At 40.0% G+C, this 17,588-nt stretch overlaps 1 protein-coding gene across 2 annotated transcripts; it reads left to right on the forward strand.

Moving 5' to 3' along the window:
• The first annotated feature begins 128 nt into the window (after positions 1-128).
• LOC124639562 (DNA cross-link repair 1A protein-like) lies at positions 129-17,575 on the forward strand. 2 transcript variants are annotated; one of them, XM_047176991.1, is made up of 12 exons: positions 129-376; positions 2,307-2,378; positions 2,745-3,969; positions 4,281-4,421; positions 6,001-6,112; positions 6,864-7,007; positions 7,608-7,753; positions 8,113-8,279; positions 8,890-9,010; positions 9,558-9,673; positions 15,918-16,032; positions 17,445-17,575. In XM_047176991.1, the coding sequence occupies exons 1-11, from the start codon at positions 287-289 to the stop codon at positions 16,023-16,025; spliced, it is 2,442 nt and encodes an 813-aa protein (XP_047032947.1). In that variant the 5' UTR covers positions 129-286; the 3' UTR covers positions 16,026-16,032; positions 17,445-17,575. The 2 variants fall into 2 exon arrangements, with proteins under 2 accessions (XP_047032947.1, XP_047032946.1); XM_047176990.1 differs by lacking the exon at positions 129-376 and adding an exon at positions 1,773-1,871.
• The last annotated feature ends 13 nt before the right edge of the window (positions 17,576-17,588 follow it).

The raw sequence follows: 17,588 nt of genomic DNA on the forward strand, positions 1-17,588 counted from the left end.
ATTCAAAGTAGTTACTATTGCATTGTGTAGAAAGTAGAAAACTAAAAAAACGAAAACTCGAATTCGTTAATGGTAAAAACATTAGACTTCCAAACAAAACGCTCCTTCCCTAGTTGACGTTTTTCGCTTGTTTGTTTGTCATTTACTGTCATTATTATGACACTGTTATAACATAACATTAATTTCTAAAAGTCGAAAACACGTACAGTATTTTGTGTTTTGCAATTATAATCGTCTTTTAAAACAATTATATGTACCATCTGAATGTTTTACACTGAAATGGAAGATGAATGATGATGATATTAACAATTATATGCCCTCGCTTCTAAACCCAAGGGGAGTGAGAAAACTCGATGGTGATTTTTCTTTAACGCAGGTAAATGACTTTTTAACATCTTAAAAACACAATTACGATATGTGAATGTGTTCATTTACACTCTAAGTAATCATTGTTCAGCATTTTATTTTAGGGTTTTTATTATATTTTGGAGTTAAATACTCTTCCATACAATTAATGTCTCTATTTTAAAATAGGCGTAAAAAAGGAGCTTTTTATGAATGATGTAATTATGAATTAAAAGTCTTGTATAAAAGATGGAATCCCATAATTTTGAATCTATTTTGATTGATTACTCAAATCTGACTTATGTGTTAAGTCACAAACAATATTTATTATGCAACTAGCTTTTGCCCGCGGCTTCGCTCCCGTCAACTGACTTCTCTACTCTCTCTACTTTACCCTATTTTTTTTTTCATAAGAACCTTCTCCTGACAATAACAAACACAACAAAAAAAGAATTAGCCAAATTGGTCCAGGCGTTGTTGAGTTATGCCCTTACCAACACATTTTGCGATTCATTTTTATATTATAGATATTTCATCAGTATTGTTTATAAGTAAAATAAGTGTATGTTTGTTTGTCCTCTATGCAATCCTATATCATACATCTAATGTGATATCAAGCGTGGGTATGTTATTCCCTGAAAACCTACATAGTCCATAAATAATTATATAAACATTCCCTCCTTATAATAATATAGTAAAGATAAATAAGACTTGAATTTAGAATTCACATTAAATCCTGCATGCTGAAAGAACTATAGGGTTGTGGGTATTTGAAAAACAAAAATCTTACGTTAAAATTGGACCTCAATGTATCCATGTACCAAATATTAGCTCATTTATTCAGCGGTTAAAGATTGATTTAGGAACATACATGTTACTTACTAGCTTCCGACCGCAGCTTCACAATTCTTCAAAAGTCCGGGATAAAAACTATTTTATGTTCTTTCTCAAGGTCAACTCTATCTCTGTACCAAATTTTATTAAAATCAGTTCAGTGGTTTACACGTGAAAGCGTAACAGACAGACAGTTACTTTCTCATTTATTATATTATAGTTCGGCCATTCAGAGAATGCGTTCCTGACACGTCGCGATTGAACTGACGACGTAACTACATTCATTGATTATTGATATAATAATGTTGTTTTAATGCTCCTCAATTGTTAAAACGGTAAACAACCAGCAAAAATATTTTTATCGTAACTGCAACGCCATTGCAAAGTTACGTCGTCAGTTCAATCGCGACGTGTCAGGAACGCATTCTCTGAATGGCCGAACTATAGTAGGAATACAATTTATGAGTCTAAAATAACAAGAAGATAAACCTCGTAGAATTTACATAGAATCATAGCCTATAGACTAAAACCTCCACAGCATTTTATTTTAAAAGTTTTATAAAATGGTTGCCGTAATCTGCGACCATAATATTATCCATCATTGTAGGATGGCACCCCATGTTTTGAAGTTTTCACCACAGCACGCTCTGGGTGATGCTGGTTCCACTACATTGTTCAATAAAAACTCTTGTGTAAGTAGCTGATATAATAAAATACAAGAATCTACAGTTGCTGGTAGCTAGGAAGATTTTTGGTTCTATTTTATTACAATGTGGATAATATTTAGTTGTCAATAGACTAACCTTTTTACTGATCTTGGTACATAAACCAGTAAATCAAAGCGTCCTCACATTAGGGTCTCCCCACATTTATTCACGCAGAATCGGCTTATCTTATATTTACTCGACTTATCGCCTATAGCCTGCTGTACAAAGGCCGAGTCCACCTGAGTTTTTGACCGTCACTAGCGGATTCCGCGATAAATGAGGGGAGACCCTTAGCCGCAAAAATTCTAGGATTCTGGCTTCCTTACCATAGTATAAAAACCATTAGACCTTAATCTATTGTTATGTTGGATAAATAAAAGGGAACATAAAATATTTTCAAAAAAATAATTTGGTTTACAGAATTCCATTGTAAGTCGATCTTCTCTGTCGCTGAAAAGAAATAGTGGATTGAAACTTAAGCCGAAAAAACGGGTGAGTAGTATGAGTTACTATAGACTAGCTGTAGACATAATTCTGAAGTCCATATGATGGCTAGATCCTGTCGGTGTGTGGCACTATGATGCACAGAAATGTTTCTTCTGGCCTAATCGTTGTTGCAAGCATTAGGTAACAATTTAAAATATGGTGGAATTGGGCCGACTGATGGAAACTTGCTACAAGATTACTTTTAAAAGAGTCTAATATAAAAAAACATTTGTCTTTCAAAATATAAAAGTTATATCTCATCTCACTAGATGACTAGAGAAACGATGAGATTATAGCGGCGCCGGCGTCGACGTGCCAACGACCACAAAAGTTAATTAATAGTTATACATATATTTTTTTATAAATTTTCAGATACACCCCTTAAATAAGGAAAACTCGCCAAATGTACAGAACTTGATTTCTCAATGCACTTTTACCAAAAGCGCAACCAAAGTAAAAGCAGCTGTAGATAAAGATAGTTTAGGATTTTCAGCTATCGACGATATTCAGAGCGAAGCGAATCATTTTGATTCCTGCTCCCTCAGTGTCGTTGAAGCACCACTAGTTAAAGCGCCCGTTCGTCAAACAAGCTCTCGCTTGATATCCGTGTCTTCCAACACAGAATTAGACCAAAATGCACTGTTTGAGACCAAGAGTGATGTCACAGTCATTTACAATGCCCTCAGTGAGAAACCCACAATCTCAGTGTCCTTCGGCATCGATAACTGCCAAAGTGTAGACATAAACTCCAAGAAAAGCGCCATTAAGAGGGTACTATTCTCACATAATAACGATAATACGCAAGTCGATTGTGAAATCATCGAAGGTTCGAGTAGTTCGAAAGCGAGCACGGAAAGCGAAGACCTCGACGAAAACATGAACGAACTTCTTAGTCCCAACTCACTAAAGAGGTCTGCCGTCACTGTCAATTTGGAAATTAAAAAGAAAAAAGCGTCATCCACAGAGACAGCAGAAAACAAAGTTCTAATTTTAAATACAAGTGCCATCGAGAAGATTTCCCATGTCATCGTTCAACCACCAAATTACAAATTAGTGCAAGGGAAAATTTTGGACAAAAGTAAATTTAAAAGCGATAGTAAAAGAAACTCAGTGATTGGTTTCACCGTAAACAATGGAAAAGTGCGTGAAAGACTGAAGCAGAAGCCTATAGACAGTTTTTTCCCTAAACGTACTAATGTTTTAAGTCTGAAAGTATCGGAAGGTAGGAGCTTAGCTGATCCTGTGTCTGACGTGAAGCCTCGAGTGATTAAAAATGGTGATGAGGAGGTCATGAGTAGGAATTCGGGTGTTGTGGACGCCATTAAAGCCGAGAGAAGTCGTAAGTCACCGTATAAGGGGAGCCGAGTGGACAATGATGCGTCGAACAGGTCGACTCGGGTTCCCTCGCCGAGGCAGGATGTGTCGCCGAGGGCCGACATCAAGACGTGTTGCTCGTCGCCCCGCGGCAAGGACAGCCCTAGCTCCCACAGTCCGAGGAAGACAGTAGAGTCCATTCACTTCAGTTTGCCCCCCAAGTCTGTGTCCACGAAGAGATCTGTCTCGACTAGGAATATACCGCATCACAAGATCGTTGCAGGTATGGCTCAGATTTTTTGTTGTGTTTTTGGGTAACTGGCTTTGTTTTCATCTGCATGTGCTCTTATTTGGCGAATGGGTCCAAGTTTGTGATTTAACTAACTACCGCAAGCTTAGAGTTTTTACTAACTGAATGGGAAATATTTCTTCAGATTGAAAAGTTTCATGATAATGGTGACGGATACTTAAAAAAACCAATATATATACATAGGGAACATCATATTTTTCTTTAAAATAAAATCTTTTTTTTTATTTCTCTTTATACTTCAAAAGCTTGCGGTATAGTGGGATGCATCCAAAACTATGTTGCAGGCACACATTTTGCCGTGGACGCGTTTTCTTACGGCGAAATACCAAACGTGAAGCATTATTTCCTGACGCATTTCCATTCGGACCATTATTCGGGCCTGAAGAAGGGCTTCAATAAATTGTTGTTCTGTTCGAAAATCACTGGTGAGTGGCTTTTGTATGTGTGTTTTTCCATCATCATCAACTAATCTTTTCTCAATAACCTCGGCCTCAACTTTAACCTGTAAGTTTAGCTGAGTACGAATGTTCTACATTGAGCGACTGCTTATCAGATCTCCACAACTCAGATATCCGGGAAACTCAACCATGCGATCTAGGTGGTTGCTGAACCTTATTAATTTATTTATTTCTTTATTTCAGGCAACTAGGGCCCATAAAAAATACAAATACATATATATCATTCATAACAATACTTATAAACTAATACATAAAATTATCCATATCAATATATATGTTATGGACCAAGTGATAAATTGGGCAGTATACATAATGCCCGGTCATTATGAATAATGCCCAATATGAGGGTGCAATTTGATAATAATTATTCAAACAATCAAATTGACCGGGCACTATACATATTGCCCGTGACCTTTTGGGCAAAGTAATACAAACATATTTAATTTCATTTTTTTTATTGTTATTGACATTTAACTTAAAATAAACTAAATATAACACATCCCATATCAATTGACAGAGCATAGAAGTACCTAAGCATGCAACATGCAGCAAGCATGGCTTCTGTCACGGCTCCGGCGCTACGGGGCTCCGGCGGTCCCATGCGAGCTTATCGTCGCAGATGGTTTTCACGCTCACCACCGCAGCTTCGGCTTGCTGGCCGGCCCTGCCGGCCAGCCTCAGCCGCGGCGGCGAGCGCTTCAACTACCTGCGCCTCAGCTCGCAGGCCGCCTCGCCCCTCCGTGCCTACACGGTTTTGAATTGCACTCTAGGGGTAGGGTAGACAAGACTACGTGGAGTCGGTTTTGCAGCGATTCGTTTTCGTCACTAAGTTCAGTTTTTAATACAATGTTTTGAATCCAAATTAAATTGAATCAAGAAAAACGAGGCCGAGTTAGTAAATTAGATGACAATTGTCCAATTAATAATTTTATGGCTAGACTTATAATTTCCCATTAAAATAGAACATATAATTTAAAATAATAATCATAAAATATGTAGCAAGTAACAGGATTTATTTATTAGAACAACTGCCACCCTCGCACCGCATAAAATATAGCTTTATTATCAAATTGCCCAACTATCATGTCGCAATATAATAATGCCCGAACAATGTGATAAATAATGAAGTTAAGATAGTTATTAATCACTTGGCCCGATAAAGCTAGACATTATTCATAATGCTCGGGCATTATAAATAATGCCCGAATTAATCACATGGTCCATAACATATACAATACTATATCCTATAAAAAACTTAAACATACTATAAATATATAACAAATATTCTTAAAACTAATGCACACGATGTGACGGCGTCGTGTTTACCCGTGCGGCTGTTACTTTGCCACGAATTCGTTTCCAATGGGACTAACATACGATGTTTATCAAAATTTTTGATACTCCAAATAATGTTGTCTAAGATGATCCCATTTTAAATTTGATTAAAAACTTCTCTTAATTCAGCCTTTTCACTCATTTATACACAAACTTTCAATACAGAAAGAATCTACGACACTTCTTTATGAATTTTCATGTTTTCTTGCAGCTGACCTTTGCATATCGCGGCTGGGCGTGAGTCCCAAGTGCATCCACATAATTAAGATAGACGAGACCATTCGCATTGACGGCGTCGAAGTCACAGCTGTCGAGGCTAATCAGTAAGTCTTATATTATAGCTTCGATAACTCAAAACTTAACAACCCATAAGGCTTTGTAATAAGAGCCTTTTGTATACCAGTCTAATAATTCTAAGATTTTTAAACGGAATCTTTCGAAAACTTAAAACTTAATCCGTAAGGCTTTTTGTAATAATAAGAGCTACTTATCTACCATTTACCAGTCTAAAACTTTTAGATTGAAATACTAAATCATTTGAAATTACGCGTTCTGTTTATACAAGAGAAATCAAATCCTTTCGATTCTGTTGAATTTCTTCAAAATGATCTTTTTGTCGATTTCCGACTTATGGACCCACCTGACAGAATCAAATCAAATATTTACTTGCTATGTATTTGCAATCGACCCCGGCGATAAATCGGTATCTATCTAATCTGTCAAAAGGTATATTTGTGATTCTTCGAAATTCGACCAACTCGACACACTCAAGTGTGAGAGGTTTCATATCATCCTCCGAGCCTTTTTCCCAAATATGTTGGGGTCGGCTTCCAGTCTAACCGGATTCAGCTGAGTACCAGTGCTTTACAAGAAGCGACTGCCTATCTGACCTCCTCAACTCAGTTACCCGGGCAACCCAATACCCCTTGGTTAAACTGGTGTCAGACTTACTGGCTTCTGACTACCCATAACGACTGGTTTCATATGACTTCATTGAAATTATTCTAAGCATAGAACTCTTCGCAGCTGTCGATTCTGACAGGTTTGCCATAAAACACTGCTTTTTCCCTGTAGTTGTCCCGGCGCGATAATGCTGGTGTTCACGCTACCCAACGGCAAGACGTTGCTACACACGGGCGACTTCCGAGCTTCGCCCATCATGGAGTCCTACCCAGTCTTCTGGAACAAATACATACACACCATCTATTTGGATACCACGTGAGTTTACTAGGGAAGAATTTTTCTTTTTAACCTCGCACACTAGTCTATAGGTATTTTTCAACAACGCATCTCCTTTCTGCTGCGCTGGCAGAATTTTCTTTAGAAATTAGCAGAACCTTTGTACACGTTTGAATTGAATTTTTTACAGTGCACATAAATTATAAAATATTTAAATAATATAATAAACTAGCTTCCGCCCGCTTGGTGTGTTGGTAAAAAGTATCATAAGTTCATTCTAGTACCACTAAGAATATGTGTACACAAAGTTTCATGAAAGCGTAGCAAAGAAACGGACTTTCGCATTTAGAATATAAGTAGTTTAAAAAATTGAGATGAAAAAGATTTATATCCAATACCAGATACCAGAGTCCTGAGGGACCGCAGCCATTCTCGATAAAGGATCTACAAGCACTGATGTGTGGCTTAAATGGGCTATCTAACGCTCCAATTAATTTTTGATGTTTGTCGAATAGTTTTTGAAATTATTTTTTTCTTGATTCACCTTTATACTACAAGTAAAGATTTACCAGAGAATTAAACTCAAGCAGTAGTTGTTCTACATTACATTCAACTGTGAATTCATTATTTTCTCGCTAGATATTGCAACCCTCGCTACGACTTCCCCACACAAGAGCAGAGTCTCGAGATGGCACTGTATATATTGCGGCAGAAGAAAGTGGCGCTAGAGAAGGTCGGCAAGAAGTTCTCCTCGGTACTCATCGTGTGCGGGACTTATACTATTGGTGAGTCAGCTCTGATCATCATCTGGTTTTTTTCAGAATAATGTTGCAAGTTGTTTCCTACAGATTACCTGAGGTCTGACTCTCTCTCCATACAAGATAAAAAAATATGTAAAATTCTAACTTTGTTCATTTTACCATCGGTTTTCGTAGTGATTTTTTCGTTTTCAGTGTCAAAAATCAAAATTTTAATTTTTCGCACGAACTTTCCCGATGATCGCTTCCGGCCAGTTCCGGCGTTTATTTTGAGACTTTGGGCCGTATTACATCGGCGGTTTGCCCGTGGGAGTCCGATTCCCGCGGTGAGAGTACCGCCTGTGTAGTGTTATCCTAAATGTTGATAATATTCTCAACTTCCCCAGGCAAGGAGAAGTTCTTCCTGGGCATGTCGCGGCGCGTGGGCTGCTCGGTGTGGGCGTGCCCGGAGAAGGACCGCGTGCTGCAGGCCGTGGAGGGCCGCAGCTTCAGCCACGCGCCGCCGCACTCCTGCCAGCTGCACGTCGTGCCCATGCGGGACCTCACGCACGAGGTACTGCAGCACAGCATAGCGCAGCATAGCATAGCATATAGCTCGTATTGGACGAGAGCTTCTGGCCGCAGGAGGGGGTGCCCCGTCGCTTCCGCGGACAAGTAACATACGACCGCACAGTGACGTAGTGCTAAGTCTTAAGTAGCTAAAGTGTTATAACATAGCTTTAAGTTATAACTACTAACAAGATTTTGTTTATAATATATCGCACCCCCGATGCGACTCTGTCACTTGTGCAAAAATGTTATGTTATGTAGTTTTTCACTAAAAGCACTTTGACACCTACTACAACAATGAGATGAACACTATACGAATTGTTCATCTCATGTATAATACAATAATATATGAGATGATCTATAACGACAACTTTTGCGTTCTACAAATGTAATTTTGTGGCACCAAGTAAAGGGGTGCTTTAGGATTTCTAATATTATTTGACATTTACCTCATTTTTGTATTTTTTTGCAAAACTGACAGTGACCAGGGGTGCAATATGTATGTTATTTTAAGATATATATATAGGCAAAAGTTGCCTGAAAATAAAGGTCTAATAACATACCACAGGTACAAATGTATAATATATTACAGATATTCTTATATATTGGTACAGAAGCTGCGCAGTTACCTGGACAGCCTGAAGGGAGCGTTCAGCGAGATCGTGGCGTTCAAGCCGAGCGGCTGGGAGAACGGCAAGTCCACTAGCGTCGAGCGGGACATGGTCACCATACATGGTAATATCATAAACATATATTTAGCATTCGCACATAGTTTTCATATTTATCGAAAAAAACTGAATGAGAAGAAAAATATCGCTTAAACAGAAAGGGAAAATGACATGTGAAAATGTGAACAAATAAAGGATTTTTGGGTAAATAAGGCGCGCAATACACGGACCGCTTGGAGCGTCACGGAGAGCTTGGTATGTGCGTCCATAGAACTCTGCAGTTCACTGTGCAGTCCACAGCTTGAAGCTGTAGCGTTTGACTGCTTCTAGCTGTCCTTTGTATTGCCAACCTAAACTTATTTTTTACTTATTTCAAACTTCTGAAACACGTAAAAAAGAAAAAATATTATTTGCTAATTATTTAATTTGTTAGAATTTGTATACCTACTCATATTCTGTGCAAATAAATGTTTCTTCTATCTTCTTTCTTTCAAAAAAATACAACTTATAAATAGACGTCAATAGTAAAAGTACTCCAATAAACAGCTATGAAACCACACTAAAATGTACTCTATTTCCCACATCATAAGTGTTATTTTCCCTTAAATTCCCAGGTATTCCATACAGCGAGCACTCGAGTTTCTCGGAGCTGATCCGGTTCGTGAAGTTCCTGAAGCCCAAGCAGGTCGTGCCCACCGTCGACATCTCCGGCGGAGTACGGGCTGTGCAGGTCAGATATCCTATATATAAGCTATTTTTAAGAACCAGAAGCAGGTTTATTTAACAAGGAAATAACAAGAAATAGTTTTAACATGAAAATCAACTACGATTGAACAAAAGTATTCAAAAGCGCGGCAAAATCGTATCACCGTCAAACTATAACACGTCTTGTCACAATGACGTTCGAAAATGGAATCCTCCAAGCAGAGATACACGACTGAATGGTGGGGTGTCGATGGTCGCTCGTCTCTGCTGCCCTTTATGTAACCACTGGCAGCTAACACGGCCTCTCCTGACACCCTGACGTCCTCGGCAGGATCTGGCTGAGCCTGGTTGTGTCTCGGAACACCTGCACATTCAATAAGCGAGTTGGACCTGGCTCAATTTCGTCATAATTGAATCTCGATTGGTTAACGTGGTCGTCATCGTTTTTCTAGACACATGAAACTTTCAGAATAAACATTATTCGAGGTATTACAAACCTCAAACAAAGAACTAATTCATTTAAACAATGAAAAATAAATAACATCAACTTTAAATCAAATAACAGGTACAAAATTAATAACAGAACACTGGTATACCACCCAGCGACTCGAAAATAAATAACATCAACTTTAAATCAAATAATTGATTCAAAATAAATAACAAAACACCTGTATACCACCCAGCGACTCGAAAATTAATAACATCAACTTTAAATCAAATAATTGGTTCAAAATAAATAACAAAACACCTGTATACCACCCAGCGACTCGAAAATAAATAACAAAACACTGGTATACCACCCAGTGACTCGAAAATAAATAACATCAACTTTAAATCAAATAATTGGTTCAAAATAAATAACAAAACACTGGTATACCACCCAGTGACTCGCCGACATAAGCTCAAAAGTTTGTATATCGCATAAGATTTCCGCACTGTAGGCATAGGCTCCAAAAGTTTGCATACCTCCCAGTGACTCGCCGGCATAGGCTCAAAAGTTTGCATACCGCGCAAGGTTTCCGCACCGTAGGCATAGGCTCCAAAGTTTGCATACCTCCCAGTGACTCGCCGGCATAGGCTCAAAAGTTTGCATACCGCGCAAGGTTTCCGCACCGTAGGCATAGGCTCCAAAGTTTGCATACCTCCCAGTGACTCGCCGGCATAGGCTCAAAAGTTTGCATACCGCGCAAGGTTTCCGCACCGTAGGCATAGGCTCCAAAGTTTGCATACCTCCCAGTGACTCGCCGGCATAGGCTCAAAAGTTTGCATACCGCGAAAGGTTTCCGCACCGTAGGCATAGGCTCCAAAGTTTGCATACCTCCCAGTGACTCGCCGGCATAGGCTCAAAAGTTTGCATACCGCGCAAGGTTTCCGCACCGTAGGCATAGGCTCCAAAAGTTTGCATACCTCCCAGTGACTCGCCGGCATAGGCTCAAAAGTTTGCATACCGCGCAAGGTTTCCGCACCGTAGGCATAGGCTCCAAAGTTTGCATACCTCCCAGTGACTCATACACGTACACACATACAACATATAAAGAAATCATGTAAATTATTCAATATCAATCATGTAATTTTTAACTTGGTACCGTGTATAAGGCTTCCACACTGTAGGCATAGGCTCCAAAGTTTGCATACCTCCCAGTGTTTACTCATACACGTACACACATACAACATATAAAGAAATCATGTAAATTATTCAATATCAATCATGTTATTATTAACTTGGTACCGTGTATAAGGCTGAAGCATATATCATATAAGAAAAATGTAAGAAGGAATAGAATTCACTTTTACTTGTTAGTTATACCGTGGGCGCAAGCGTGCACTCAAGCGCCCCCGGGCAAAGGTCTATAGAAAAATGTTATTAAGAACAAATACTTCAGACTTTACACGAATATAGATAAAATTCAGTGCATCATGAATGACAGAATCAGTGAAACAACGTGATATATAATCCAACATGGATTATTGCAACAATACCACCTCAATCAGTGGCCCAACACATCAGCACCACTAGCGTGCTCTCAACTTTCAATAAGGCTGAGCAGACCACAGCGTCCACTCGACTCGGCAGCAACTCCACCACCAGAGTCGTCTTCTTTCAATTCCACATTGACGTCATCATGGCAAGCTACGACAGCAATCTGCCAGCAGCACCGGCACAGCAACCCTCGTGCCGCGACCAGCAGCACCAGCTCAGCAGCGCTCGTGCCGCGACCAGCAGCACCAGCTCAGCAGCGCTCGTGCCGCGACCAGCAGCACCAGCTCAGCAGCGCTCGTGCCGCGACCAGCAGCACCAGCTCAGCAGCGCTCGTGCCGCGACCAGCAGCACCAGCTCAGCAGCGCTCGTGCCGCGACCAGCAGCACCAGCTCAGCAGCGCTCGTGCCGCGACCAGCAGCACCAGCTCAGCAGCGCTCGTGCCGCGACCAGCAGCACCAGCTCAGCAGCGCTCGTGCCGCGACCAGCAGCACCAGCTCAGCAGCGCTCGTGCCGCGACCAGCAGCACCAGCTCAGCAGCGCTCGTGCCGCGACCAGCAGCACCAGCTCAGCAGCGCTCGTTCCGCGACCAGCAGCACCAGCTCAGCAGCGCTCGTGCCGCGACCAGCAGCACCAGCTCAGCAGCGCTCGTGCCGCGACCAGCAGCACCAGCTCAGCAGCGCTCGTGCCGCGACCAGCAGCACCAGCTCAGCAGCGCTCGTGCCGCGACCAGCAGCGCTCGTGCTACTACCAGCAGCACCCACACAGCGGCGCTGATGCTAAGACCAGCCGCACCGGTACAACAGCGCCGGTTTGCTGCGACACCGCCGTTACATATTTTCGTGTACAACTCTGTGAACAAGCACTCACGACATACATTTTGCTCGGCCACTTCTGACCTTCAAAATCTGGAAAGCTTTTCGCTTTTAAAGAAATAAATTCGAGGCATAACCTTGACAAACAAACTCAGCTTTGGAAAACTATGTCTCAGAAAAAGCATCAGCACTAATCATGTGTCAGCAACACTCAAAACACAACCATCATTACGTTTTGGTAAATTACGTGTACTTGTAGTAATAAGTTAACTTCATTTCATCTTTTACTACACAATATACTCATGAGTGACAATACCAATGACTGGTACATTAGAACACATTTTTCCTCTTAATAGAGCTAAGAGCATAATAACTTCCAAATTGGGAATCAAAAAGCCATATGAAAAATAGAACAGATCACCTGACCTCAATGCATGATATACCAGGTCTACCATACACTGGCTATCATTACTGGAGTATGCCAAACGAGATACTGGCAGTTGGCACCCTATACAGCATGCAAAGCTCGTGCAGCAGCACAGCACCCGAGGCGCTTGAAGTGTCACAGCACTTGTAGTATGTCAATTGGCACAAAACCTGCAGCGCTTACACCATCACCTTGCATAGTTCTCACAATAGTGATCTCATAGTGTTTTCTGGCTTAGGCTTATCCTCAATACCTGTAGTCAAAAGACAAGCAAGCAAGCATCTGGCTAAAGCAAACAAACATTCAATCGAAAGACTCTCATGCATTGTCATGTTACAGATTTGAACTTTAGTTGACATCACCAATTAATGCACCCAAATTACATAATCAGTAAAAATAAATAATAACCAAGGTCGGTAAACAGACTTTCAATTTATAAAATGCAAATTACGCCATTGCCTTCCATTGGGATCTTAGATATTGGTTGTATCCCTTTCTTGAGCTCTACAGGCCTTCGAAGGCCACAACTACAGCGGAATAACACCAACTGTACCACAGAGTTTACACAAGTCTCTTTTCAGTCACCTCAATGCCATCAGACTGGCCAATGGGTCTTTTCCAGGTCACCCTGATATCCATCATAGATACTGCACAACTCAATAGAATCAAAAGTAGAAACAGATAAATAATTCAAACTAACAAATCTAGAGGCTGATGCACAATATGAACTATTCCACTTTGGTGTAAACAAATTGAGTAAGTCAATATCAAAACAGTGTGCAGTTATATCTCAACAGCTGTAAACTTTTATATTTCTGTGTACTTGTTGAAACTCTTAAGCAGAAAGATTAGAAATAAACATTACTGAGCTCATTAACATAATAAGCCTGTTAGTTATTCAATTTCATGAGACAAAAACATTTCAAATGCAAACAAAAGATGCACATTATTATTTCAGCTTGTATAACACTTTGTTCAAGCTTTAAAACATTTATCTAAGTTTTGTATTAAAAATCAACCCGTTGGTCATTAGCGGTGGCACCTGAGAATCTAACTCAAGTTCTCATACACTTTCAGTATGTTTTTAACCAATAAGCCACCAAGATGGATTATAAGTCATGTATGACCTAAAGGCTAAATAAAACTGGATTTATCTCACCATTTACATACAAGTACATTACAGGATACCTCTCATAATATCTCGAGCATAGTGGGAGCAGGCCATGTTGTTCACAGACACCAGAGCAACAAATAAGCAGAAACTCATTCCACCCGAAGCACACAACAGTCCCAACAGCATCAGTGTACCAAACTCAAGCAATAGACATTGCTTGCGCTATAAATCGGAAGCATCATAACTTCTCGACTTATACACATGAAAACAAAATCAACAATCGTTAATTCGGTTATAACACAAACATTTTGATTAATAATTTATCATGTGACTTTGTTCAATCAATTTTGTTTACCAATAAGTTACCAGACCTGTTATTTCCATAAAAATAAATTAAACCAATGTTCCTTTGAGATTTTTCCAATAATAGAATTTATGCAGTCCACATTAATGCTATCCTCCATCAATGTATTCTTCCAGTTATTTGGGCATTGATGTCATTTAACTTTTCAGAATACGATAGACCTTCCGTATTATTTTTGTTCCACAACAAGTAAACCAACCAACATATTTATTGGTACCACTTACGCTGCCTGCATAGCATCTTGAATATACCAATCTATGCAGCGCACTGCAATCCATTACAAAATTAAAATAGAACAGCAAAAACTTTGGTCGGCGGGTTTCCTTACACCGCGTCGTACTTAGTAAAAGTGCCAATGAATCTAAACTGAAATCAAAAACTTTATAGTGGGAGTGAGACTATCCCACTTCTGATTTTAAGAACCAGAAGCAGGTTTATTTAACAAGGAAATAACAAGAAATAGTTTTAACATGAAAATCAACTACGATTGAACAAAAGTATTCAAAAGCGCGGCAAAATCGTATCACCGTCAAACTATAACACGTCTTGTCACAATGACGTTCGAAAATGGAATCCTCCAAGCAGAGATACACGACTGAATGGTGGGGTGTCGATGGTCGCTCGTCTCTGCTGCCCTTTATGTAACCACTGGCAGCTAACACTATATTATCTATACTTATATATCACTATCGCTACATAGTATAAAACAAAGTCGCTTGCTCTGTTCCGTTGTCCCTACATCCCCATGTAAGCTTAAATCTTCAAAACTGCGCATCCGATTTACATGCCGTTTTTTTTTAATAAGATTAATGTTTGTTATATGAACTGTTATCCCGTGCGAAGCCGGGGCGGGTCTCTGGTATACTAATATATAAGACGAAGGATTTGATTGTTAGTTTCTTCAAAGGAATGGGCTCAGAACTACTGGGGCCCGATTCTCCTAAGTTAATAATGTCAAAATCGAATAGAAATCGAATCGCAATACGATCGCAATAGCAGTTTTAACCATATCAGGCATTCTGCTACTAATAAAAGACCAATCGTATTCGATTGACATTTGATTGGTGTGCGATTGGTCTGCTATTTTGGTGATTTTGGTCAATACGGTAGTTTGCTGTACAATTATTTTGCAATCGTAAATCATTTGCAGACAAAATGATTCATTATTGAATGACAGAAAAGGATAAAAACGTTTATTTCAAAGAAAAAATTGCGGAATGCCACATACGTTTCAATCGTAATTGAGTCGGGATTGGATATCAGTCGAATCGAGTCGAACGTGAATCGTATGTTGTTTAAGTAAAATTAGGAGAATCGGGCCCCTGAACCGATTTGAATCATTCTTTCACTGTTACGAAGCTACATAGTCCGCGCTGAACAAGAGCTATGTTTTATCCGGGTACAGGAAGAAGTTTCCCCGGGGCGTGAGTGTAACCGCGTGGAACAGCTAGTATGTATTGTATAAGCAAAAGCAAACAAAGAAAAACCATTTATTCAAATAGGTCTTCAGTTCCTTCTCTTTGTAATCTATATTGCTTTGCTTGAATAATAATCATAATTTGTTCTCACAGAAATACTTCCCGTGCCCGCTGGTGCACAAAGAAGAGATTCAGTGCCAGAGCAAGGTGACGGACTTCTTCAGCATACAGAACCAACAGCAGGTCCCGGCCGTCACCTGAACCTTAGGTGAGCACCATATAATCATCTGCCTAGCCTTTATACTGTCCCAATGCAGGGCACAGACCTCTTCTCATCCCCAGCGGGGCCCAACTGGACCCAGGTCTGTCGGGGCTGCAGGATTGTTCGAAAGAGCTAACGCGGCCCTGGTACATAAAAGGCCTACGACGGAATAGGATACACCCATAGAAGTCATTCGAAAAATTCCCATCGGAAAAAAGGCCTCTTCTCATAGAGAGAAGGAATAAGCGCTAAACACCACGTGCGCGAGAGGATTGCTGATTTTATGGCGCATCCACACATGCCCGGCGGCACGGAGTACGCCGGCGGTACGGAGTGGTATTGTTGTTGCTTTACCGCCGGCAACCGCCGGTAAAGCCGGCGGCCTGCATTCAGCGGCAAGGCGGTCTGAAACCCGGCGGCATGTGTGGATGCGCCATGAGACTTTCAAGGTTTCCTTACTTACCTACTTTTAGAATTTTCCTTCAATCATCATCTCTCGAGCCTTTTTCAACTATGTTGGGGTCAGTTTCCAGTCTTACCAGATGCATCTGAGAACCAATGTTTTACAAAACTACTGCTTATGCTCCTCCTTACTACCTCCTTAACCCGGACTAACAGATATTCATTGGTAAGAATGGTTGTCAGACTTTCTCGCTTCTGCACAAAACGATTGCTAAAGATGTTCAAATGATAACCTGTCCTCTTAAGGCGAGGAAGTGGTCAACAATAATTCCATAACCGGCACGCGCATCTAAGGCGCCAAAAGGGGTCGGAGCGTCTGAGCGGGGCGAGGATAACAATACGCGCGCTAGCTTATAACTAAAAGTCGTAAGCGACAAAATGGTTTTGTAATTTTAATATTTAGAAATGATAATTTAATAAAAATTCCTACTACCATTTTAAAGAGTATGTATATACTCAACTACTAAAAAAGTTAAGAGGCTTAAATCGGTCCCGTTTGCCCATAATATGTGAATCTCTTTTTAAAAAGAGGTATGTTTGATATATTTTTCTCTGTTATAAAAGTTACCTAATCATGTTTCTACAACTAACAAAATAAGGCTTATATCATGAACTTTCAGGTAACCAAGTTGTATTTTGATCCGTTTTGTATTTACTGAGAAAAATTGACATCCTTGGCGCCAAAAATTCCAATTCGTCCTCTTAAACCTAGTTATGTTCGGACCGGGTTTTCTCTCCAAAGTTCTGTTCTCCAGTCTTCTTCATAGTTTTTTTTTTTCAAAGTTGAGTTGTTAATTTTTATAGTTTCACGTGCCTCCCAAAACAGGAAACACCTATAAACAATGGTCAACCATCCCCCTCACCAACCTCGTCAAGCATTAACCTTGTTACTGAGCCACGTGAGATTTTGTTAATGGTAAAATTTGTGGTTAATAACAATATTGTTTTTCTTTCAGATGTGTCTTGTATGATATTACACTAAGCTGCCATTTCTTCACCAGTCTGTGATTTTTTGATATGATATTGTATACTAGGTTACTATTTATAAAACGTTGATTGATTTCTATTAAAAAACGATTTGAATAAGCTTCGTTTGTTTT

This window comes from Helicoverpa zea, chromosome 19 (genome assembly GCF_022581195.2).
Source record: "Helicoverpa zea isolate HzStark_Cry1AcR chromosome 19, ilHelZeax1.1, whole genome shotgun sequence".
NCBI lineage: Eukaryota > Metazoa > Arthropoda > Insecta > Lepidoptera > Noctuidae > Helicoverpa > Helicoverpa zea.

Coding starts and splice junctions, on each gene's coding strand:
- LOC124639562 (XM_047176991.1), top strand. CDS start 287: ATGAATGATGATGATATTAACAATTATATGCCCTCGCTTCTAAACCCA. Junction 3,970..4,280: donor GCATCACAAGATCGTTGCAG/GTATGGCTCAGA, acceptor ACTATGTTGCAG/GCACACATTTTGCCGTGGAC. Junction 7,008..7,607: donor ACCATCTATTTGGATACCAC/GTGAGTTTACTA, acceptor TTTTCTCGCTAG/ATATTGCAACCCTCGCTACG.